Here is a 25,751-nt window from a genome sequence, read left to right as displayed (position 1 = left end):
GAACTTCGTCGGGGAAGACGAAGTTCTTCGTCTTCCCAGTCGTCGTCGTCGTCTGGGAAGACGACGTCTTCCCAGACGAAGACGAGACGACGAGACGACTCGTCGTCCTCTGGGAAGACGAGTCGTCTTCATCTGGGAAGACAATCGTCTTCCCAGACGACGAAGACGAGATCGATCGATCTCGTCTTCGTCGTCTGGGAAGACGATTTCTCTTCCCAGACGGCTTATCTCTGCGTCGGATACGTTGAGGTCGAGTTGAGAGGCGCCGTCGGTGGAAGAGAAACCGTCGGGAGGGGAAGACGGCCGGTGATGGCGCCGGAGAAAGCGACGGAAAAGGGTTTGGAAATTGGAAGGGTTTGGAAATAAACCCTAGGGGGGGAAATGCAATATTTTCAAACTTAGCTTAGGGAAAAAATGTTAGTTTTTAAACTTTTAGGGGGGGAAATGCAATTAAATTTACCACCGTTAGGGTTTGGTTAAATCTAACCGGCCATGGGTGGGTGTTTGGTGTTTCCATAGTTAAAGGGTGGAAACTCGTCATTACAGCATACCTTGGGTGGGAAATAGTCGTTTGGCCTTTTATTTTTTTAATAATTATGAAAAAAGTAGTGCCCCAAGTCGGTCCATAACCCTTATGTATAGGCTCAAAGTCTTGCCTAGAAAGCTCATAGGTCTAACCAACTTGTTACCATAGTGAGTTGAGTCTTTCTATGTTAGACTATTTTCCTGTGCTTTAGGTCAAATCACAGGTCAATTTGACTCATTTGATACCTCTAATACTAGTTATAGAATTTTGAAAATAAGAAAACATATTACGAAACATTTGTAGGGCATGATGGAGCTTATTAAATTGTAATTTTACCAATTAATAAGCTCTTCATTTTTTTTTTTTTGGTTAATTTTTGGGGTTATAATCAAATTATGAACACATTCTTAATCATGGTTTGGGGTTTGAGCTTACATTGATTGTTGATAAGTTGTCTATCTCCAATAAATTATTTTGACAGAAAAATATTATATACTTTTAAATATACAATTGAATACATAAATAATATGTTATCATATGAATAGATGTTAATTTATTATTAATTTAAAAAATTATATAATCACATAATAATACATTATTAGATACTTCAGTATATAGGTCTGGATATGATCAAAACTGACTCAGTCTCGAGAGTCAGTTTTGCTCAATTTAATTTGATTTAAATTTGTTTGATTTTAATTCAAATTGAATCTTTGTTAGAAGATTTGGTTTATTTTTTAAACCAAGTTAAACTTGCGCTAAAAGGTGTTTAGCTCAAATTTAGATTAAATTCATAATTTAAATCAATAGCTCAAAATCGTGGTTTGATTCGACTCAAATTCGTAATTCAAATTGATGGTTTGAATTTATGACTCAATTCAATTCGAATTTATCATTAAATCAGTAATTTTGATTAGTATTTGACTAAAATGACGTTGTTTTCGTCAATGAACCATAAACTCAAATCACGACTCCGAGTTATAAATTCAAATAAGCAATTCTAATCGAATTGAGTTACAAATCTAAACTATTGACTTAAGCTATAAAATTGAGTTAAACTCAAACTGAACTGAATTATTTTTCATTCAAGTCAAACTCAAATCGAACTTAATTTTGGCACGACAAGCTTAAGTCAAACTTGAACTAAACCATTTTTTATTCAAACTAAATTCGAATTAAGAAATATTTATATCTGACCCAATTTATATCTACCCTTATAAATATGTATATATAATCTTATTGTTTATATAATTAATTATATTATTCTCATATCAATGTTTAAATCACACATAAAAACAAAAATGAATTAAATGTTAGAATTATATATAAGGATGAACAAGGATAACATTTTCAAAAGTTTGGATTCCTGACTAACCCATAAAGATAATATTTAAATTTAAAAAAATTATTATAATATAAAGAAGTAAAAAAAAAAAAGTGAGCTTATATTTTGGGTAGGTAGTAAACATATACAACACTGAACAATGACTTGTAAATAAAAAAAAATTATTTTTAGACATTAATAAAATATTAAAATTAAAAAAAATTAGATTTAAATCTTTATTACACTTATGAAACTTTAACTTATTTAATGTAATAGTTATGAGTTCGATTATTATATCTTAGGTTTATCCATTTAGTTAATACGAATAAAATTCTTGATTACAAAAAAAATATATATGATAAATATTGGAAATTTATGATTAATATATCATAAAAAATAATAAAATAATAATTTTTTAGTTATATTATGTATATATATTTTTTAATACACGATCAAATATATAAATAATGTGTTATTATATAATTAAATATTATTTTATTTTTAATTTAAAATAATATAATTACATCATAATATATAATTTATATATTTAATTTTATATTAAAAATATATATATCTATAATTTTATCGATAATTTTCAAACCTTTGATCTAGCATTTAAGGTGATAATTTTTTTTTTTATTAATAATTCAAATTAAAATTTCGGAAATAAGATTAAGTCAAACTCAAATGGGGTGGTTGAAGATGATGTAAGAGAGAGAGTCACATAATTTGGACTTATAATGCTCGCATGCCGACCTCAACGGGATTTCTGTCTTTTGTTCCAATTTCGATTTGGAGGGATCAAAGAAAACAGAGGACAGTACCATTCCTAGTCGGAGATCAACTATCTATGCACTACCATGTGGAATTCCTTGCTTATTACAATGTAATACAACCTCCCTCAGCTTCAGTTGACTCTAATAAGCCTCCTTGAGGTTTAGCTAAACAACTCCTACCCACTCAACAATGGAAAATTATCAATTTGAGAAGCCTCATCCACTTCTCCAGCAGTATCTCAGTAGTTTGGAGTTTGATTCATTAAAAATTGTTTGGTTTCATTCTTTTTTAGATCTATTTTGAATTTGTTATTGTAACTTTAAAAACTATGCAAAAACACGTTTACAATCCTTTACAGGTTTGCAAACTTGAGAAATACATCAATGTCTATAATGAATTTTCAAACCCTATTAGGGTTTCGATTTGAATAATATTCGATCATGTACGAGCTCGATAACTTAAGAATAATAGTATATATACAAACAAATTATATAAACTTATTTATATAACTTGATATGGTAGTCTCTGATTGAGTAAATTTGAAATGGGAGAATAAATAAATAATTACATTACCTAATCGTAAACTGCTATTTTAGTTTATATAAATAAGTTAATAAATTTTGTTTGTGTTTATAGTTTTATTTATAACTTAATAGATAATTTTTTTGTCTAAATCCGCTCGAGACCCAAATTTAGTTCAACTTAAAACTAAATTTTCAAAGCTAATAATCAGACATCAGACCTGCTCGACCCAATTGACAAACCTTAAGCTAGTGTGAAAACATGGCATCATCTGATAACCTTTGGACTTTTAGGTTATTGTTCTAAAACTCTACCGCAGTGGTGTTATCGTACCTCAGGACTTCAACAACATTAAAAAACAACTCATATTCACGTCATAACATTTTCCTCCACACTTTCTTCGAACTTGAAACCGAAGACTTAATCTAGTTCAAATTACACTCCAGTCTTCATTCTTTGTGTTTTTCTTTTCTTGATTACTAAGAAAGACAGGCAGGTTTTTTGAGGATGAGTGGACATGGACATGTTCTTGGGGGTGACAGAGCTCCTCTGTTGGATCGTGGTGTAAGTTTCCTAATTGCCCTTTTGTTTTAACGTGTTACTTCTTAGTTTGATGTTGTTTTAGAGAGCTGTCCATGTTGCATTTGCTGATTTCTGGTTCATAATTTTGTTTTTCTTGGATTTTGGTTGGTGGGTCGCTTTGGTTTTGACTCTCTGTGTAATTTGTATATCCTTGTTTCATGCACATGCTCACACTTTATGCCATAACAAGTTTTTGATGGATTGCAGTAACATTTCTGTGGAATTTTTGGAAAGATGATTTCTAAGCTCCGCTAAGGGTTGCAAAGTGTTGATTTTCTGTCAATTACTATGATAGGGCTTTCACTGTGCTTGTTTGTTTGATTTTATGCTAATTTTTACTTGGAATAAGAAACTTTCAGGGAAATGATTATGGACTTCAATTCTCTCTAGTCTCAATTATGTTTCTCAGATTTTCTTACTTTCGACTTTCATTCTTCCACAGGGAAGGAGAAAGAGAAATGATGCTTCAGCAAATGATGAATCAACAGACCTTGAGCACGGGGATGCAGTACCGGTAAATGTGATTTTTGTTTAATCAGGTCAACTTTGATATGTATTGATAACTCATTCTTGAACTTTCAGGCCGCAAACGTGGGGTTCTGTAGAGTACTTGCACTTGTAAGTGGCTGATTCCTGGTGTTCATTGTTGTGATTAGAATTTAGTCATTGAGAATGTTGAAGTTGTTGACATAGTATCACATTTCAGGCAAAGCCTGACGCGGGGAAACTGATTATTGCTACGGTAGCTCTATTGATTGCATCCTTATCTAATATCTTGATTGTATGTATTCTTTGTATTGGTACTCTCTCTTCTCTCAAGTCAAATTTTGAACGATTAACTTAGTTCTGGAATAAGTTATGGTTAGATTATCTCTGAACATCAAATCAATCATGCAGCCAAAGTTTGGTGGGAAGATTATAGACATTGTCTCTGGAGATATTAGAACTCCTGAACAGCAAGCCACAGCTTTAAATGCAGTCAAGGACACCATCCTTGAGATGTTTCTGATTGTTGTAGTTGGGTAATGATAATATCTTGCTTCTTCTCAATATATTTGCTTCATATTGGTAAAAGATGTACTTGTCTATGTGCTTCCTGATATGTTATTCGTATATAGGGCTTTCCTCTTATTTAGAGATTTGCATAATCAGACACTTGATGAAAGAACACTCACTGATCACCTGTGTCCAACGCTTGTTTGGGCAGTCATAGGAGACATTACCTTTGTTTGCATGATTGTGTGTAAGATTTTGAGATTTTGAATTGTGAAACTTACACTGGCAAACAAACACAAGATCCATGCCCAACCTGAACATCTAACATTGTAATTTGCAAACATATGCTTGCATGATGTGTGTCTAGATTTTTGAGAGCTACTGTGTCTGGCACCTTATAGCTGGAAGTAATCTAACTACTTCATGGCTACAGTTACTTTAAATTTTCTATGAGATGTGCTCCAAATATTCAAGTTCTTATAACAAAAATTTCAGATTATATGGAAGAAACAGATTAGCAATAGTGCATAGATCTCTTGAAACTCTAAATATGTAATCAAGTAACCATTTTTTATCCTATTCATATTTATGGCATCTTATAAGTATTGCTTTTTTGTTTTCCAGGTCAGTTTGCTCTGCACTTCGAGCATGGCTGTTTTCTTCTGCAAGTGAAAGGGTTGTTGCTAGGCTGAGGAAGAGATTATTTAACCACCTTGTTAGCCAGGTAAAAAGAAATCTACCTTTGTCAGCTTTGTGACAATTTCTCTAACCACTTATGTTCCATACTGATGCTGAGATAGCATATATATTTCTCTTCCGCTTCCTCTAGATAATACAATCAGTCATTAATGTTTAGAAGGGTTGACTTTTTATGCAGGAAATAGCCTTCTATGATGTTACTAGGACAGGGGAACTTCTAAGCAGGCTGTCCGAAGACACACAGATCATAAAAAATGCTGCAACCAACAATCTGTCTGAGGCACTTAGAAATCTATCAACTGCATTTGTTGGCCTTGCCTTCATGTTTGCAACATCATGGAAGTTAACATGTAAGAATATGATCAGTAATATCTATAAGCTTATTGAATTTCATTAATAGTCCAGGTTGATTGTTGTGGCATGTATGATGCACTAATCTTTGTTCACAGTGTTGGCTCTGGCTGTTGTGCCTGCTATCTCCATTGCTGTTCGTAAGTTGGGTCGGTTCCTTCGTGATCTTTCTCACAAAACTCAAGCTGCAGCTGCAGCAGCTGCTTCAATTGCTGAGGTTTGTATGTGCCACTAAAAACCGTGATTTTTAACTTATAGACCGTACAACACATACCTGGGGAAATTGTATGTCCCTGATTTTAAACCATCTCACTGATATCATGGAATTGTTGGTTGGGAGTTGTCCGAAGAGGAATTCAATGCTCATAATATCTTTTAATTTAGGAGTTGTGGAAGACCATAATTCGTGACTATTTTCTAGTATCATCGCATATGACTGACAGTCACACCCATGACATGCTATTGTTCTTTAGGAATCTTTTGGTGCTATTCGCACAGTAAGATCTTTCGCGCAAGAGGCTCATGAGATATCACGCTACTCAGAGAAAGTTGATGAGACGCTGAAGCTTGGAATTAAACAAGCTGTGAGTTTCCTTTTTTTTTTTCTACCTCTTTCTTGTTACCTTGTATAATCATAGTTGTTTATTGCTACAGAGAGTGGTTGGACTATTCTTTGGAGGTCTGAATGCTGCATCTACAATATCAGTGATCATAGTAGTGATCTATGGAGCTACTTTGACAATCACAGGTTCCATGACCCCGGGTGCTCTTACATCCTTCATTCTTTACAGCCTCACAGGTAATTCTATCGTTGTTTCATGCAAACAAATTGTGGATTAGTATAATTTAGAAGCTGTAAGTTCATATGATTCAGCTAAATTTTCATCTCCTCATTATTGAGTGTCCAGAATGGTAACCACATTGTTTTCACTTGCAGTTGGGTCCTCTGTATCTGGACTGTCAGGATTATATACAGTTGCAATGAAAGCCGCAGGAGCCAGTAGGCGGGTTTTCCAGCTTTTGGATCGAGAATCAACCATGCCCAAGTCAGGAAACCTGTGTCCATTGGGGTTAGTTCATTAGATTCTCCTTTTCTCAAATTCTGAAATGTACAAGTGTTAATGAGAGAAACCATGGTGAAGTGCAAGGAAACCTACATATACCATTGTTTACAAGACAAACCATGGTGAAGTGTAAGGAAGCTCTAAATTTTGCAGCTTTTCTTTTAATTGTAGTGATCAAGATGGGGAAGTGGAGCTGAATGATGTCTGGTTTGCATATCCATCCCGCCCAAACCATATGGTGCTCAAGGTGATTTTCATGATCAATACTTAGATGTAATGGTGAACAGTGTGTGCCAGTTTTAACTTAAATTCTAATGGAACGTCTAATGGATTCTGTTATTTCAGGGTATAACACTAAAACTGCAGCCTGCCACCAAAGTTGCTCTTGTTGGTCCTAGTGGTGGAGGAAAAGTAATTTCTCCTTATTATAGTTCTCATCTGGTTTAAGTTTAACCATTTTCCATGTATAATAATTAGTTTTATCATTCCTCATATGTTTCTGCTGCAGACCACAATAGCCAACTTGATAGAGAGGTTTTATGATCCAATCAAGGGAAAAATTCTGATAAATGGGGTTCCTCTGGTAGAAATTTCACATGAACATCTGCATAAAAAGGTAATATTGGCCTTCATTGCATTTATAGCAAAACTATAAAACGTAACATGATCGCTCAAATTAATCAGAGTTCTTCTGCTCAAAATGGTAACTTGTTTAATATATGTTACAAATCTGTTGACACTACAGATCAGTATAGTGAGCCAGGAGCCTGTTCTTTTCAACTGTTCCATAGAGGAGAACATAGCCTATGGATGTAATGGTAAAGCAAGCATTGCTGACGTAGAAAATGCAGCAGTAAGACAGTATCTACTCTACTGTGATTCCTTCCTTCAAATGATATCTGATTATTTTGATGACGGGAATTGCAGAAAATGGCAAATGCACATGAATTTATATCAAAATTCCCAGATCAGTATCAAACTCACGTAGGAGAACGTGGAGTAAGGCTTTCCGGAGGACAAAAGCAAAGAGTAGCCATAGCCAGAGCCCTCTTAATGAACCCCAAAATTCTCCTCCTAGATGAAGCCACAAGCGCTCTAGATGCTGAAAGCGAGTACCTCGTGCAGGTCCAAATCACTTTCATTGTTTCACACACTACCAGTTAGAAACAACCTCTTTAAATTTTTCAGTCATTTAAGTTCTGAATGTGCTTTTCTGCACTATTTAGGATGCAATGGATTCTCTGATGAAGGGAAGGACTGTTCTTGTTATCGCACATAGGCTATCGACAGTGAAAAGTGCAGATACTGTAGCTGTTGTTTCTGGTGGTCAGATTGTTGAAAGTGGCACTCATGATGAGCTCCTTAGCAAAGATGGTGTATACACAGCATTAGTGAGGAGACAACTACAAGGACCCAAAACTGAAATTTAGTTTCAAAGATGTATGAGGTAGCAATAGTGTTGAATTCAACAAATATTATCAATGCTTATGCTATATGCATGCTCATATCCATCCCATTCTGTGTGGCACACAAATGTACTTTATTACTTGGCCAGAATATGTTGATAACAAAACAATCATCCACTTATGATGGCATGTCTGGATGCAGAATAATATCTGGCAGGTTGTGTATTATTATTCAAGCTTGAGCTTTATTGTTGAACCGTTGGCTTTGTTAATATGATTCCATGCTCTGTTGTGCTTGGAATGTTTACTTCTGTGCCCAATTTGCAAAACTTAAATTGCCTCTGACATTTGGTGCAACGCCTGTATTGCAATTTTCTATATTGACTGCAAGGAATAAAATTGAAATACAGATTATGAACAGCCCTGTTTCATGACTGAACTCAAACTGGCTAAGAGCCCTTAAACCAATTCGAGCTTGGCTTGGTTTGAGGGAAGTTGAGCTCAAGTTCAACTTAAGTTTGGCTATAACATCAAGTTGAGCTCGAACAAAACTCAGTTTGGTACCGTAGCTAAGCTAAAATTAACCAAAACGACATCGTTTTGATGTGTATTAGTCAAAACAATGTCGTTTTAACAAATTTGAATTGTGTTTTTCAAGGTTTCAAGCTTGGCAAGTTGAAAACTTCTCAATTTGAGCTTGAGTTCGACAACATAAAACACTTAGGCTCGAACTTGCCTAGGTTGAACTTGTTTCGGACTCGTTTAAGCTAAATTAGCAAAAGAGATCGAGTCAGCTCCATTTAAATCCACCCCTACATGGAACTAACATATGCTATATGAACTCAGTTAAATGACATCTATGAATCATGCACATACACTTTTCAAAGCCAATTGTTAAACAATTTATGTGATAAACTGGCATTAGTTTGAGATGTTAAGAAATGTATGAAAACACAAAACTTAGGCAAGCATAGGCTGGAAGGCCCCAGGCATTTTGCAATACAAACTTGGCATAACTTAGCACATCAGAGAACAAACAAAACATTGTAGACAAAATTACAAATTAATGAAGTTAAAAATCTCAGTGGGAAAAAGATGAAATCTTAGTTCCTCCAGACTCGTGAGAAGGGGTAAAGTACATAGTAGCAAGTTTCAGTAACTCCCTTACCACATCAAAACACTAATTTCAGTATATGACACTATCAAATAAACATTATACACACCTAACTAACAAGAAGTGGTCATGCACTGCCTCCAAGAAATTAAGGAATCAAGAGTAATCCACTCAAGCAACAATCACGAACTGCATTATAAAAAACATTCAGATGGCTTTACAATTTTACCTTGAATGACAGATCTACCTATGGACGTGATTTGTGTATTGAACTTGCAATATCCAGTCAGGATGCAGAAGTAGTCCATGAGAACTAAGAAAAGAATTATTCAAAACGGATCTCACACAAAAAGGATCCAATTTGTTGAACCCAAGTTGAAATAAGAGAAACTGTTGGATGATGAAGAACCACTGTTTAATCAGGAAGCTCCTTTTCTATAAGCCAGCGATTCCATAAAAGATTTTATGTTTTTAACATCTTCTTCTAACTGTGGATAACTTGGTGGTTTAAAAAGCTTCCATAGTCCAACTGGATGTCTGCACTTATCTTCACCTTCCGAAAATCTTCCATACAATTTTTCACACTCTGGATAAGGCTTTACATATAGATTATAGAATCTAAGCCTACTTGGTCTTATCAAACCTCTCAATCCCACTTCAGAAGCAAGCCCACCGTTTCCCCTCAAATACTCGATCACATTGTATCGGGGAATGATTTGTTTGTCAAAATTTACACCTAAAAAGTCTGGTACATCAGCCAGACATCCAACATTATATTTCATCCTATGCACCAAGAACTCAATCTTTTTCTCTATGTCTTGTATCCCATATAAAATCACTCTGGGCTCTTCCCACAAAACCTTAAAGGCCTCTCTGTGGATCAGCCCGTGTTTGCATAAGCAATCAACTTTAAGTTTCACTTCAAAGGCAGCTCTAAAAGCTCCATCACTGAAAATTTTCTCTTTTATTGGCTCCCGGCAGTTCAAAGACCTTAACAACTCTAGACACCGCGAAAATTCCCCCAACTCCATGCTTAAAATTTTTGGCTCTCTAACAACCTCTTTCCTAATAATATCTACACTAAAACCCCAGTCCAGAAATTCATCAAGCAATGGTTTTAGCCTCTGTTCAACTCCAAATCCCAAAACCCCTGGAAACAAATAAAAAATTCGTTCAATCCCTTCAGTAGCAATTCCAATCCCTCCCAAAAATTCAATTCTCTTAAAAATTTGACCTTGATTCATCAAAACCACTCCAGGAAAACCCTCTAAAATCCTACTCACAGCACCTTCACTAAACCCCAAACCCTTCAAAACCTTCAAAGCTTCAAAAAACACATCTAGGTCTATCTGGAACCTTCTCGAAAGTTCCAAAAAATTCCTAACCACCAATGCAGAAACACCCAAATCTCCAAACCTTGACACACCCTTTTCCCATTTATTCAAGAACTCAACATCCAGAACGCCAGGACAGTCATTTATCAATGAAACAATAGACTTCTGAGGAGCCTTTATTGAGAAAAGAACACTTAAAGACTTTTCAATGTCATTTAAATTAGAATTCAATAAAAACTGATTCTTGGAAATGAAGCTGTGGAGCTGAGAGGGAGAAAAGCCGTACCTTTGGAGGAGATTTGCTAGAAAAACTTGCTTTCTGTACTGTGATTCGTGATTAGAAAATGAAAGTTTTGGAGTAAATGCAATGGAAGACCTACAGGGTTTGGTGGAAAAGAATAAGCGGGCATTCCCAAAGATGTTTTTACAATGTTTGGGGAAACCATGGAGAGTTGACATCAGAGTTTTCAACTTCTCGGTTACTTCTCTCGCGTCCAATATGCTTGCGAGAGATTTCTCAGTCTCACAACTGAGCCTCTTTTTCTTCTTTGTGAAATCAAAGCGAAGCTGAGGGAAGATGTGCACGCAGTGCAATTTGAGAGGGCTTTTAAGGCCAAAGGACTATGTCTCACCTAAAGTATGTGCTAATCAAGTTTCTATTTGAAAATCTTAAACACTCACTTATGAAAGTTAATCTATTAGTTTCAAAAATAAAATTATTATTTTATCAATAATATTAAAAATAAATTAAAATTTAATTTTTTTTTCTCTAAAACCTTAAAAACTAACTATTTCTCTCGTAGGTAAAATTTTAAAAAATAATATTTCTCCTCTTAGGGTTTAGTTTTCAAACTCCAACACTATTGTTGGTGGCCTTTCTCTCTTAAAGTTTCCTCACCCTCTGACGATTTTTTTTTCTCAACTGGATGTCAAATCAAGCCAAAGAGACGAAGACGTCTAGAAAGACGAGATCTTCGTCTTCGTCTTCGTCTCTCTATCTTGATTCAACAACGATCTAATGTCCAACTAAGATGAGAGAGATCGTTGAAGAGAGAGGAAACTTTGGGAGGGAGAGACTATCAGCAGTAACATTAGAGATGATATCGATATTTGAAAACTAAATCCTAGGGTGAAAATGTCATTTTTTAAAACTTTGTTTATAAGGGAAATAGTTAGTTTTTAGAGTTTATGAAGCCTAAGAAATAAAATTCTTAAGGGTTAAAGAGTGGAAATTTGCTATTAGAGCATACTTTAGGTGGGAAGTAGTCCTTTGGCCGTTTTTTTTCAAAAAGAGGTTCAATTTGAATTAGACCTGATAAAAAGGGGAGTTCTTTGTTCGACATGTGGGTAATCCGCTTAAAACGGATCTATATTTTAGATTTTTGGATTTGTATCTATGCATAAAGAATTTTTACAGACAGGTTAGGTATGCCTGTTGGTTATCCGTTATTTTTTTTAATAATCTTCCTCTCACCCTTTAATAAAAAATTTACAACACAGCAAATACAAATTTTACATATATTTTCTTTTTTTGACATGAAATAAATTTAAATTTATCCTATGGCCAATGGACTATTTCCCACCCAAAGTATATTGCTTTCCCAATTTTTCTCCTTTTAACTTCAAAAATTTCAAATACCCATTCATAAGCAGTTAAAATTAATAGAACTTTAACCCCTTAAAATTTTATCTCTTTTCCCCCCCTAAACTTTAAAAACTAAAAGTTTTTCCTTAACCTAAGTTTTAAAAAATGACAGATTCCCCCTAAGTTTTAGTTTCCAGATTTTCGGTGCTATCTCCGATGTCATTGCTGGTGACCTTTTCCTCTTAAAGGTTCCTCTCCCTCTGTCTTCATCTTCCACGCCTCCTTCGACTCTTATCGGGAGTCCAAATGGGTGGAGAAAGACTATCAGAGGGGGATGAAACTTTGAGAGGGAGAGGTCACTGACAATGGTATCGAAAATGATGTTGGAGATTTGGAAACTAAACTCTAAAACTTAGGTTGGGGGAAACTTTTAGTTTTTAAAGTTTAAAAGGGGAAAAATATTATTTTTTAGTTTATTTTTAATATGATAGATAAAATAATGATTTTATCTATACTATCGTTAATTTTAACTAGTCATAGGTAGATATTTATGATTTTCAAAGTTAAAAAAAGAAGATTTGAGAAAACAATATACTTTGTGGTGGGGGTGGGGAATAAGTCCTTTGGCCTTATCCTAATATTAAACAATTTATTGTGTTGAAAAAAATTTTCAAGAATACGAGCAATAAAACACTTTGTTAAAAATATTTATTTAATGTTCAATGTTAAAATTCTTCAAATTTATAGAAAATATTTTTATAATTTAAGTTAAATTTTTATTCCTTTACAGAATACTTATGTATTTAAAAAAAAATTAAAAATTACAAAATGAATACAATATATATAATTAAAAAAATATAGTGAGAAATTAATATTAGCAAATGACTCGTACATCGGATACGAGTTTTAGAAATCATTTTTTGTATAACTTGACCTGTTTTCTATTTGCACCCATTTTGATCTGCCCTACCTCGCCCATTTGTCAAGTTTAGTTTGAATTACGATTTGAATTTAATAAAATTAATTGAATTATACTATTCTAAACTTAAATATAAAATATATATACAATATTCATATAAAAGATAACAAAATAAATATGAATGAACAAGTTATACATCTAATAGTTTATTGAATATTGTCAAATATAGTTTTACACATATATATATATATATATATATATTTAAAAAAATATGATTTATGGTTTAATTCAATTTAAAAATTATTTAAATTGTAACCTAAACTAAAAACTATTTTTAAAAAATTTATCAATCAATACCAAACAATATTATAAACCAAAACAAATCAAACTCTAAATTTTGAGCAGTCCAGTCTAATTTTACAGTTTAAACTAAATTATGCACACTCCTAAACCAAACTAAGTTTAATGAGGGTGTGAAGTGGATTTTTCAAACCTAAATGAAGAGACGAATTTCATCGAAGTTTGGGTGGAAAAATAATTCTGGCCCTGTCTTGATTTTATTGTTTTGATTTCATGTATCAAGCTCATTTGCCATCATTCACAGGCGGCTACCTCTGAAAACAAAGATCAAAAACAAAAAATGCAGAGGCTTCAAAAACTAAGGCAACTTGCCTCCAATTTCCTCAAAACACCCACAAACACCACCTTCTCCAACACTTTTACCGCTTTTCACGCAAAACCCACCATCCAAAACCCTCTTTTCACCTCTTTCTCAAGACACCCGTTTCACACTAATCTTTTAGGGACCTCGTGCAACACTCTGCCAATGAAAGCTCGCACCTTTCTCTTTAACCCATTACTTGTGCAGCGCTCTTTTCTGTGTTTATCAAGTGCCCAGTTGAGGAAATGTTTGCTTGATTGTAAAGTTTTGTTCTTGAAGGCTCAGTTACCAAAACGAAGTTTTCACTTCACTCCGAGTTTTCGTTCTTCTGGCCGGTAATATTTATGTGTTTCTTTTGTTCTTGTTTTTTCCAGTTTGTAGGTCTGTTTGATCACTGAGAATATTTACTGGAAACTGAAAAAGAAAAAAATCTTGGGATTTGACTAACTGGAGATGGCGTTTCTTCGTTTTCTTGCATTTCTTTTGATTTATTATCTTCCGAACAGAGCTAAGGGAATTGTATATTTTAAGTGAAAAATGGAATTCAGTTGATTTATTTGTGTTTTGAGGAATTCTTTTACTTTATGTTTGCCGGAACTGTATCCTAAATTGTTCTTATGTCATGATCAAATGTGGATAACATTGGATGTTCTTTTGAACTTTGAAGTAAGGTATCACTTGGTACAACATTACTTTTTCTCACAATTCATAACATACCTTGCGTGCACAATGTAGTGACTTTATTTTTTTCTATTCGAAATTTCTTAATTGGTTTATTCTCTTATGATTTTGGGGAATTTTTTATGTGGGACCATACTCACCTGTTATCTCTAAGATCACATGTTAAAAGAGATTAATTGAGTAATACAGGCTACTAATCCTGTTTTGGTTGGAAGCACAAATTTGAGCAAATAAAATTTCTCTGTCTTGGGGTTTCTAATGGCTTGGGGGTGTATTTTTCTTGTCAAGGGAATTAATTAAGTGATTTGTGCACCATGTAGAAATGTTACTCAAGTTGAGGTTTTGATGATTTAAACATCCGCCCTTTGTTTTCTTTGACAAATCATGTTTCATTTGATTGAACCACTTTATTTGTCCTATATGAATCTTCCACGGAATATATATGTTATTTTTGTAGTGAATATGTAAGTGTGGTATGGACTTCATGGTGATAATCGTTTTTGAGAATTGTGTATCTCTTTCTAAACAACTTGTAGCTTTAGACTGTATATACAACTTCTTATCTGTCAGTAATTTATCTTCTCATATTTGCAGGAGGTCATGGTTCCACCAACTAACTACTAATGACATTGTTTTGGGGTTGATTATAGCTAATGTTGCTGTTTTTTTATTATGGCGAATTGCAGATCCAAGTTTTATGAGGAAAAACTTTACTGTAAGGCCTCAGCTTTTGAACAACATTTGACCAAATATTGAAATAGAGATTTTCTTTTTCCTGTTAGGGGTCTGGGTGAGGAATCGAGCCTGGGAACTCCTACTAGCATTTTTATTATATAGCAGTTAAAGCAGTACATATCTTTGACAAATAAATACTCCTGTATGAAATACAATGTAAAGATTTATATGTAAATGTGTTTCTAGCTCTCTATAACCCGAGCCTAGAATTAAGAAGGCACACAGTTGAAAGTCAGGCTGCCTATAATTGCTTGGCATTTTATTCCAATTGGAAGCCTTAATTTTTATTACCATGTTATCCTAATTCATTGATGTTCTATTTGCAGATTTCTTTAGACAATGTTCTACATGGGCGTGTGCACACAATGATAACTTCTGCATTCAGTCATGTTGATACGGAGCACATTGTATCGAACATGATTGGACTTTACTTCTTTGGGATGAGTGTATGATGACGTTCCTTGTCAATCTCTTGTTTGGTTTAAAATTTTTATTTCTTTCTGCTGTTAGATTCACACAAAGTTTCTGTAAAATTCATTACTCAGTGATTGAAACCTCATTCTTCGTTGTAAAAGGTGACCTTGATTATGAAACTATGCATGAAATGAGCATAATAAGTTTGTTGTATGGCTTTTGCTACTAAGATTCATGGAGATCATGTATTCTAGTCATCAGAAATAATAGATAGAAAAATTAGATATCTTTTTTCCTCCGAATCATTTAAATTGGTATATTTTGTCCATCTTGTTAGTAGTTTCTGCCAATGAACTGTAGTTTTTTAGGCTTTATTCACTTTCTAGAAGACCACAAAACTTTATTAATGAAATATTAAGTTTTAGGTTGACTGATAATAGCACATATAAGAAGATATATGCTGGAATGATTTGAATGCTTTTGTTTTTACACAAATAGTTGGACTTGGAATAGGGCACTTGATTGGCTGCAGCTACTATTCCGTGTTCTTGATGGTATGGAAAATTAAAATAGATTTTTTGCTCTATTTTTTTTGGTCTTTTAATTTGGTTTGTTCAATTATGTATATGTTGAGTTTTCACTTTCTCAGATAAACTTTCTGCACTGATCAGATTGGAAACACTTTTGGACCAGAATATTTGCTGAAGCTGTATTTAGCTGGGGCTATTGGTGGCTCAATGTTCTTTTTAGTGTACCATGCGTTTTTGGCTTTGTCATCAAAGGTACAATAAAGCTCTAAAAGTATTTGAATCTCAACTCTACCGTGAGATGTCTAATTATTGGATTATTAATTGCCTTAAGTCAATAGTAGACAAAAAGTGGAGTCGATTTTTAAATTTTGATTAAAAGTTCTTGGAGAATTTCCAATTAAAAGTAATGCATGGTTGCTTATGATGACATTAATTTTTCTTTCAACAAGTTACAGAGAATAAACTTTGTATTTTGTTCATTGGAATATGGATGTAGATATTCATATTGAGTTCTGCTCATAATGATATGACAATATTACTTAATCTGTTTGTGAGCTGATTGTTTAATCGCCTGCCCTTTTGCTATCTGCAGAAGCAAGATATGTGGCAGAAGGACCAATCCAGGACTGCTGCGTTGGTAAGTATTCTTACATTTTAGCATGTCATTTAGAATAACTATTCTAGTTTGATATTATAAGGTTCCATTAATGTTCTGATAAAGTTTGAAAAATTAGTATCTTTTATGCCCCTTCAAATTTCATGAGCAGAATTCATTGTTTTCAATACATCTTGTATTTATTTTCTTAATAAGTTTATCTAATTGCCCAATTAACATCAGAATGTGATGAATACCTTCTCTGACATATTCGGCTATTGCTTCCCTTCAGCAATATTTCCTGCAATCTGTAATGCCTCTGAATCACAATAACTCCCTCCAGCCACAATCACTTCCAAACAACACAGAAATAGAAACCAACAGAGACAATCAATAAATCCAACGGAACACTGTATTATTAATTTCCAGAAAAGTATAAAAGCAGTCCAAAATCTTTTATTAATAGAAGCAGCAAAGTTCACAGCGAATACGAATAAAAATATTCTGGCAACAGAGGTGCCAGATCCTCCCAGGCCGGAGCCCCCAAAGTTCCTGAATTATCTTCCAAAGTCTGCCTTCAATTTCTCTCTCCTTTTATATTTCATATGCTGATTTGCCCATTATCTCATCTTTCCATTTCCAGCTGCCGTGTATGCCAATCAGTCATTCCCGTTTATAACTGATTCCACACACCTTCCTAACAAGTGGTTTGACAGAATGCTTGTTTTATAAATATCATTTTTGCCTTCTCTAAGATAAATTATAATAAACCCAACTAGAAGTATGTATGTTTTAGGATGATGTTTTCCTACATTATATGGATGTAATCATAAAATAGAACAGGGAGAAAAGCATTGTGATAGGAACTCAACTCAAATATTATTAATATTAATAAAATAGTGTTGACAACAGAGGTGTCAACTCCTCCCAAAGACAATTAGAAGTATTTTTCCCCTCCCAAATTAGCCAAAGGCTACCCAAATACTAAATTAACAATGTTTTTCTTTTTTCCCCCTTTCTCTCCTCCAATCACTCATATTTATATTCCCTATATTTTAAATTTTAAATTCAAATATTATCTAGATCAAATCAAATATTTATCCTAATCAATTCAAATATTATCTAAATCAAATCAAATATTTACCTAATCAAATTAAATATCCTATTATAAATATCTCATAATTAAATCAAATGTATTATCTTAATCCAAATAGATTTTATTTATTATTATTATTTATTAAGTCCTAACATTACCTGCCCCTCAAAAACCACCTTGAGGTGGGGATTTTTTTTTTCACAGCTCTTCCAACCCAATTTGAAGAAATTCCTATCATTTTATTATTAGTCTAATTGTTGTTTAAGGTCGAGAACGTCAAATTCATGTTGTTCGCCATTGCTAAACACATTATACTAACATCATTTGTCCTAGGCACCGGTGCATATGCCTCATCAAGGTCAACATCATTCACCATCAAGAATGTGTCAAACACTCCAAATTCAATCTTGATCACATCATCTTGCTCCTCAATCATCTCTCTTTTTATGACTTCTTTAGATAATGACGATAGTGGTTGAGCCTCAATCTCTTCGTACTCTTCCTCAAACAATGGCGATGGTGGTTGGACTTTGATCTTGTTGTCTTCTTCCAACCCTTCTCCCATATTTTTTTCATTTTCTCCTCCATTCATTTCTTCAAATCTTCTCCATTTATTTTCATGTTCTTTCTCTTGCAGTTTTTTCTCTTCAGTCTCCATTTGAATCAAACATTCAAGTGAAGAGAGGTTTTCTGATGGCGGGATCTTGCTAGATTCTGCGATTCCTTCATCTAAGTGTCCATTTTCCTTTTTGTCTTTAGATAATGCGGGATTTTGCTCTAGGACGCTAAAATCAACCAACATAGATTCTTTCCTTTTTATGTTGTCTTCGAATACGATTAGAATCCCATCATCATCCAAATCGTCTTCTTCCACCATGAAAATGGCCCATGACTTACGTTTACAATCATGGTTTGAGTCCTCTTTGTCTTCACAATGAGGATAAATTTCATTCGTCATCATTTCTCGGATTTTCCACTGTGTTAATTGTCGAACAATCCACCATCGTCCATCATCGTCCTTGATGAGATCGACTTTTTTCATTCTCAGAATCGGTGCTATGATACCACTTTGATAGGAACCCAACTCAAATATTATTAATATTAATAAAATAGTGTTAACAACAGAGGTGTCAACTCCTCCCAAAGACAATTAGAAGTGTCTTTCCCCTCCCAAATTAGCCAAAGGCTATCCAAGTACCAAATTAACAATGTTTTTCATTTTTCCCCATTTCTCTCCTCCAATCACTCATATTTATACTCTCGATATTTTAAATTTTAAATTCAAATATTATCTAGATCAAATCAAATATTTATCCTAATCAACTCAAATATTATCTAAATCAAATTAAATATTTATTTAATCAAATCAAATTTCCTATTATAAATATCTTATAATTAAATTAAATATATTTAATTTTTTATTATTATTTATTAAGTCCTAACACATTGGAAAGTTTTTTTTTTTCCTACTTCGATGTTCTCTTTCTTCTGTTTTTCTGCTAGATAGATAAAACATAGGTTGATTTGCAGGATTCATTTAACCTGGGGGTATTTTTTTTATCCGTTTAGGGGGCAAGTGGAGCTGTAAATGCTATCATGCTGCTTGAGATATTCCTGAATCCAAAGGCTACTATCTTTCTTGATTTTATCATACCTGTGCCTGCCATGTTAGTGGTAAGCTCCTTCAAGTTTTTGTAGGACATGTTTGTTTGAGGTTTATTGGTATGATGCTTAAAGGGTTTTTTGCTTTGTTCTTTTAGGGAGTCTTTCTAATCGGGAAGGATATGTTGAGGATAATAGAGGTAAGTTTTTTATTTCTACCCACGTTTTTTTCACCCCCTGCTTGTGAAGCATAATTGCATTAACAATGCAACCTTATGTAATCTAATTGGTCAATAATAAGGTTGAGTATACAATTACATATATAGATGATATGTCATCATGTGATTGAATACTACTTTATTCTTAATTCAAAATTACTTAATCATATGATGACACATCATTTATGTACCTATTTATATATTCAAATATGTGTGTATATAGTTTTATTGCAATAGCTTCTATTTTATCTTCACTTGATTTGCGAGCAATATTGGTTGTACGCACTTTTAAGTATACATATAATGTGTTATTAGATAATTGAATGTCATTTTATCTTTAATTTAAAATCATTCAATCACTTGATGATATACATCAAATATGTACCCATTTGTGTTCTCAAAATGGGCATGTATATTTTTATTGCTTGATTTAGATTAGCAACACTGTTTTTGTAGCGTTCTTTTGTGCCAATAGAAAATCTTACACCCATTCTGTTTTTCACCCCACATCGGATTTAAAACCCTGAGATTTGAATCCAGATGCTCTAACTTGAGGATTATTTGCCATTTAACCTATGTTTGATGTTGAATTGTATTATATTGATGTTGCAGGGAAATAGTAATATCTCAGGATCGGCTCATCTAGGAGGTGCCGTAGTTGCAGCTTTGGCATGGGCTCGAATTCGAAGGAGACTATTCTAATTTGTTGATTGATCAGCTAACTCTTGACATCACATTTTACACAATCACATCCATTAGCAAAAGATATATCCTAGTTTACTTTCTCAATTGCTCCTTGTAATTGCTTTAATACTACTTTCCCTTTTCTACTTTTAGTTCCTTCATCATCTATGGCCATGTGAGTCATTCTAACAGAAGAATATGATAAAAAAAATGCATGAATATGTTCTGTTCTTGCTCCTGTTGAAAGAAAGGGATAAAAAGGGACCCAGATCCCTATTCTTAAAATCTAGCATAACAGAAAAGAAAATGCTGCATGCACAATGTGAGTAATGAGAGCACGCGGATATCTGAAACTTTTTCATATGAGTAATACTATATATATAAATAAATTATTCAAATTTCTAAACAAATTAGAATGATAACATCTGATTAAGTGGTTTTGAAATGAGAGAAAAATTAAATAATCAAATTACTCTATCAGAAGTTATTACCTCATCTTGTACAGATAATGTTGAACCATTTCTTTGGGGTTGAATCGGTTTGAATTAATTATACAAAACAAGTAAAATTTTAGAAATAATGATTGGTTTTACAACCGTTAGATCAGGTCAATGAAGAATATAATTTTGGTATGTTGTCAAGCGTATTTGAACCCAAACTCTTCCACCTTGGACATGCATGAATATGTTTTGTTCTTGCTGGTGAAAGAAGGGGAAAAATGACTGAGATCCCATTTCTTCAAGCCTAGCACAACGGAAAAGAGAATGCTGCATACACAATGTGAGTAATTAAAGCATGCAGAAATCTGAAACATTTTCAGACGAGCAGTCAATGTGATCATTGAATCAAGTTAAATGAAGAATTTAATTTTGAAATACTTTTTGTAAAAAGATTTGAACCCATGTTGGAAGTAATCTGTATTTAGTTTTATAGCTAAAAGTCTATTTCCCACCCAAGTGTAGGTGCGATCTCAAAGTCACATATATGGAATTTAAAAAACTCGAAGTCTCATCTATTGACCAACTGGAGTTAAAATTTTCTGATAGAAGTAGAGATAAAATCGTTATTTCATTAATAATATTAAAAAAATATAAAATTTATTATATTTTTTTCTCCTAGGTTTTAAAAACTAATATTTCACCCCTCATAAAATTTTTTAAATTTGAAAAGTTATGTTCCCCCACCTCCCTCAAAATCTTAGAATTTTTCTTTTCTCTTTTAGCCACTTTCTCCGATGATCTAAAAAGGACGACGACGAAACCTATTCGTCGACAAAGAGATTTGGATCTCTTCCTCGATGAAGAGATCTCAGCTCTAGATCTTTTTGTCTTTAGTGAATAGATTCTAGATCTCTTCGTCGACGAAGAGATATTGAATCTCTTAGTCTAGATCTCACTGCATCTCTTCGTCTCTGACCAAGAGATCTGTTCCAAATTTATTTGCGTGCACTGACCAACTATTTAAGATAGAGAGAAAAGGTCGTCAACGTCAGAGATGGTGGTCGGAGAGATGAAAAAAATTTGGAAGAAAAATGTGCTTTTAAAATTAGAAAACTTTAAATAGTGATAAAATTATTAGTTTTTAAAAATTTAAGAGATAAAATTTAATAAATTTTATATTTTTTTATATTATTAGAAAAATAATAATTTTATTCTTGTCTATAATAGAAAATTTTAATAATAATTATATCATAAATAAGATTTTAAATTTTATAAATTTTATAAATGTGATTTTAAAATAACCGCTAAACTTAAGTGAGAAATAACCCTTTGGCCTAGTTGTATTCTTTTGGTATAATAATAAAAATAAATAAATAAAGGGGTTGATTTATCCTTCCAATATAAATGGCTTAAAGAGCAGGTCTACTGTTCAGCTGCCTGACATTGACAAAACTTGTTTACAATGACAAGGAATCTTCTGGGTACCCATGGGAGGAAATCTCATAGGGTAATGAAGGCAGCTTGCTTAAGAAACAGTGTCAGCATAAATGCTTGGGAAAGTCCAACCATTCACTGCAGCATTTACATCCAAACTCTGTTCAAAAATTAAAAATTTATTGGTGGGTGTTGCTTCTGAAACAAACAACTGTCAAACTAGGTCAGCTGTTTTTATTAATAGTTTCTTTTCTCTGCATTCAATTCAAATAATTTCAACCATTTTTCTTTAGTCAAAGCTCAGAGGGCCAATGCTGAAGGTGATGGATATACAAATTTTATTTTATTGTTATTTTTTTGTTTTGAAAAATAATGAATGCATGTTTGTATATATATATATATATTTTAATAATAAGTGGAATTTTGATAACTTATTTAATCAAATTTAAGGTTTACAGGATATAATTATAATAATCCTTAATAAAAATATTTAAAAAATCCTTCAAATTATTAAAATAATATGATAAACTTTTTAAAATAAGGTCAAAGCACTAGTTCCCACCTAAACTTTCGTAAAATGACAATTTTTATATCATAATTTGAAAAGTTTAGTTTCTCACACATCATCTATTTTTATTAATGAATACTGTTTGATTTTTTAAAAAATGATTGTTTTTACCTTTTTGTTAAAATTATGCAACTACCTTTAACACATATATAAATGACATCATTAATATATTTTTATAAATTTAAAAATTTATCACTTTGACCTTTACAAAATTAAAACTTTACCCAACTTAAAAATTTATCACTTAAACGTTTGAAAAAAAAAAACCTTCAATCGTCAACCAAAGCAAAAACAATCCAATCATCGATGGGCACAATAGAGTAAGAGCTCAAGGTCACAATAAGAAAAAGACGACAAGACATGGTCACCAATCAATTAAACAATGGATTGCTAGACTTACAACAAGGAGATGTACAACTTCCTTCATGAATGAGAGATACATTTTGTAAGAAGAATCACAAATGTTTGATTTATACACGTTATATATCAGAATATTGAGAACAAATTGCTAGGAGAATTATACCAATCATAAAGATTGTTAAGGGATTTATCATTTACAGACAACAACATTCAACATGTCCAAATAAAGAAGGCATTAGCTATAGCTTTTTTAAAGGAAAAGAGCCAAAAAACAAACTTTCTTGTCCACTATAACGCATATTCTATATTAAAGGTAGGTTTCTCGATTTAGATCAGATTTTAACATATTTTGATGAAGAAGATCGTTTTGGTGTTACCTATTAAGTTGTGATCCACATTTGTTCAATGGGATGGATAAAATACCGATCTTTTAGTATTTATTATTGTTTGGATGGAGAATTTTGGTGCGTGTACAACAAATGTGATGTTCTAGCACAAGTAAACCAACAAAAAATGAGACCCCATGAAACTAATTTTAATTTAGTGATTTTGTAAAGGCCAAAGGACTTATTCTCACCCAAAATATGTTGTTTTCTCAGGTTTCTCTCCATTAACTTTGAAAATTCTATTTACCTACCCATGACCATTTAAATTTGTTAGTTTTAAGGGTAAAATCATCATTTTATATTTAATATTAAAAATAAACTTAAATTTGATTTCATTTTCCCCTCATAAACTCTAAAAACTGATAATTTTCTCCCAATCAAAATGTTCAAAAACAACATTTTTCCCTTTAAGGTTTCCAAATTTTCAGATGCAATTTTTCAACAACGAAGAGAGTTCTTTGGTGATTTCTAGACAATGTTTCTTCTTCTCTGGCATGTCATCCTTCCAGCTGTCTTCCTTAGCGTCGTCATCGACGATGATAATGTTGAGGAGAATAACCGAAAGGATGATGTGTCAGAAAGGAAGAGATGTTGCTTGGAGATTATCGAAAAACTCTCTTCATCGTCGAAAAATTGGAAACCCTAGGGGGGGAAATACTATTTTTGAAAACTTTGGTTAGGGAGAAATTGGTAGTTTTTAGAGTTTATGAGAGAAAAATGATATAACTAAAAGACTCAGTCAATTTTAACCGTCTATAAGTGGGTAAATATGATTTTCAAAGTTAACAGGGAAAAATTTAAAAAAACAATATACTTTGAGGGGGGCGGGCGGCGAATAAGTCCTTTGGCCTTTTGTAAACTTGCTCCTTAGGTCTTTCAATGTACAAAGAGGAAGATAGAAAACGTAAGGTGACAAACACCCAATGCCTCTGAGAATTGAAATGGTTATAAACTAATATCATCCTTTCTAGGAAAGTTATCATGTGCTTGATGCAAATAGAGAACAATAAAACTCTCTCTCTCTCTCTCTCTCTCTCTCTCTCTCTCTCTCTATATATATATATATATATATATATATATATATATATATATATATATACAACTTTATATACAAAATAATGATATGTTATTATGTGATTGAGTATTGTTTTATGTTTAATTTTTAACTATCCAATCATATAATGACATATCGTTGTTTATGCATAAAGTTATGCTTAAAATTGTTCACATAACAATACTCAACAAAGAAAGAATGAAATAGATATCAAGAGTATTATCACATATACAAACTTATACATACAATTTGATTGGATGATTTTAAAGTGGGAGAAAAAGTAAATAATCATATTATTCAATCACAAGTTGTCACTTTATTTTGTATAATTTATTTATACGTATAATTTTATTCTAAATACCAATTAGTTGACGATGAAAAAGTATATCATTGATACAAATAAAGAGCAAATACCAAACAAATAATAAAGAAAAGGATTGGACATTGTCACTGTAGCAAGAGAAAGAAGTGGGAGTTAAGTTTTGAATCAGAGAAAAATAGTTCGGTTATTCCAACAGAAAAAAGTAAAAGGCAAAAAGGAAAATATAAAAAATAAATGAGAAAATAAAAAATAGAAAGAATATAAAAGAAAATGATTTTTATTAACAAAAGTGGATAATAAATGAAAATTAGATACTTTAAATTTAAAAAATAAATATTTGTTATTTTATCAAATATCAGGTAGGAAACAATCATTTAGCCTTAAATTAATAAACTTTTTTGTGTAGTAATTCAAATGACAAGTGTGTTTTTGGATATAATATGATAAAGATAAACCTAGCAAACAGACAAGTTATTCTAAGCACTCGTCAAAAAATGGGTATAAGTTTTAAGTTTTTAAATTAATACTTATTTAGACTCGTATTCTTAGGTGACAATTTTTTTCGGAGAGATCAGGTGTACTTGCGAGTATACCCACAATCTTTATATCTCCAAAAAGTTTTACACTAAATTTTATCGCCATAGCACATTTTAAGAAGAAATTTTTTGAACTTTTAGGTGAATATTTTTATGTATAATGGAAATTTAATTATTTAGTAAGAAACTAAGGAACAAGTATGAATATTCCCACATCACATAAATCTTCTAAATGG

General features: G+C 32.6%; 3 protein-coding genes across 3 annotated transcripts; 2 read left to right on the top strand and 1 right to left on the bottom strand.

Annotated features, from left to right (window-relative positions):
• The first annotated feature begins 3,463 nt into the window (after positions 1–3,463).
• LOC123204523 (ABC transporter B family member 25-like) lies at positions 3,464–8,558 on the top strand. The gene is made up of 17 exons (XM_044621232.1): positions 3,464–3,713; positions 4,174–4,245; positions 4,314–4,349; positions 4,438–4,512; positions 4,629–4,753; positions 5,352–5,451; positions 5,605–5,776; positions 5,876–5,994; positions 6,251–6,361; positions 6,432–6,576; positions 6,715–6,847; positions 7,013–7,088; positions 7,187–7,252; positions 7,350–7,457; positions 7,587–7,694; positions 7,769–7,966; positions 8,068–8,558. The coding sequence occupies exons 1-17, from the start codon at positions 3,657–3,659 to the stop codon at positions 8,269–8,271; spliced, it is 1,905 nt and encodes a 634-aa protein (XP_044477167.1). The 5' UTR covers positions 3,464–3,656; the 3' UTR covers positions 8,272–8,558.
• LOC123204310 (transcription termination factor MTERF15, mitochondrial) lies at positions 7,986–11,154 on the bottom strand. The gene is made up of 2 exons (XM_044620919.1): positions 9,591–11,154; positions 7,986–8,244 (listed from the first exon to the last, which is right to left on the bottom strand). The coding sequence occupies exon 1, from the start codon at positions 11,152–11,154 to the stop codon at positions 9,781–9,783; it is 1,374 nt and encodes a 457-aa protein (XP_044476854.1). The 3' UTR covers positions 7,986–8,244; positions 9,591–9,780.
• Positions 11,155–13,767: 2,613 nt separating this feature from the next.
• Positions 13,768–20,647, top strand: LOC123203970 (RHOMBOID-like protein 12, mitochondrial). Its single transcript, XM_044620470.1, has 8 exons — positions 13,768–14,195; positions 15,136–15,256; positions 15,603–15,722; positions 16,362–16,472; positions 16,813–16,857; positions 19,481–19,585; positions 19,672–19,713; positions 20,344–20,647. The coding sequence occupies exons 1-8, from the start codon at positions 13,840–13,842 to the stop codon at positions 20,431–20,433; spliced, it is 990 nt and encodes a 329-aa protein (XP_044476405.1). The 5' UTR covers positions 13,768–13,839; the 3' UTR covers positions 20,434–20,647.
• The last annotated feature ends 5,104 nt before the right edge of the window (positions 20,648–25,751 follow it).

Source organism: Mangifera indica, chromosome 20 (assembly GCF_011075055.1).
Source record: "Mangifera indica cultivar Alphonso chromosome 20, CATAS_Mindica_2.1, whole genome shotgun sequence".
Taxonomy (NCBI): Eukaryota; Viridiplantae; Streptophyta; class Magnoliopsida; order Sapindales; family Anacardiaceae; genus Mangifera; species Mangifera indica.
Note: the sequence above shows the minus strand (reverse complement) of the source record. Positions and strands in the feature narration are given on the sequence as shown.

Excerpts from the sequence above, each read along its gene's own strand:
- LOC123204523 (XM_044621232.1), top strand. The coding sequence starts at position 3,657 with ATGAGTGGACATGGACATGTTCTTGGGGGTGACAGAGCTCCTCTGTTG. Across the intron at positions 3,714-4,173 it reads CTCCTCTGTTGGATCGTGGT|GGAAGGAGAAAGAGAAATGA; the intron begins GTAAGTTTCCTA and ends ATTCTTCCACAG. Across the intron at positions 7,458-7,586 it reads ATGAACATCTGCATAAAAAG|ATCAGTATAGTGAGCCAGGA; the intron begins GTAATATTGGCC and ends TTGACACTACAG.
- LOC123204310 (XM_044620919.1), bottom strand. The coding sequence starts at position 11,154 with ATGTCAACTCTCCATGGTTTCCCCAAACATTGTAAAAACATCTTTGGG.
- LOC123203970 (XM_044620470.1), top strand. The coding sequence starts at position 13,840 with ATGCAGAGGCTTCAAAAACTAAGGCAACTTGCCTCCAATTTCCTCAAA. Across the intron at positions 16,858-19,480 it reads AATCCAGGACTGCTGCGTTG|GGGGCAAGTGGAGCTGTAAA; the intron begins GTAAGTATTCTT and ends TTATCCGTTTAG. Across the intron at positions 19,586-19,671 it reads CTGTGCCTGCCATGTTAGTG|GGAGTCTTTCTAATCGGGAA; the intron begins GTAAGCTCCTTC and ends TTGTTCTTTTAG.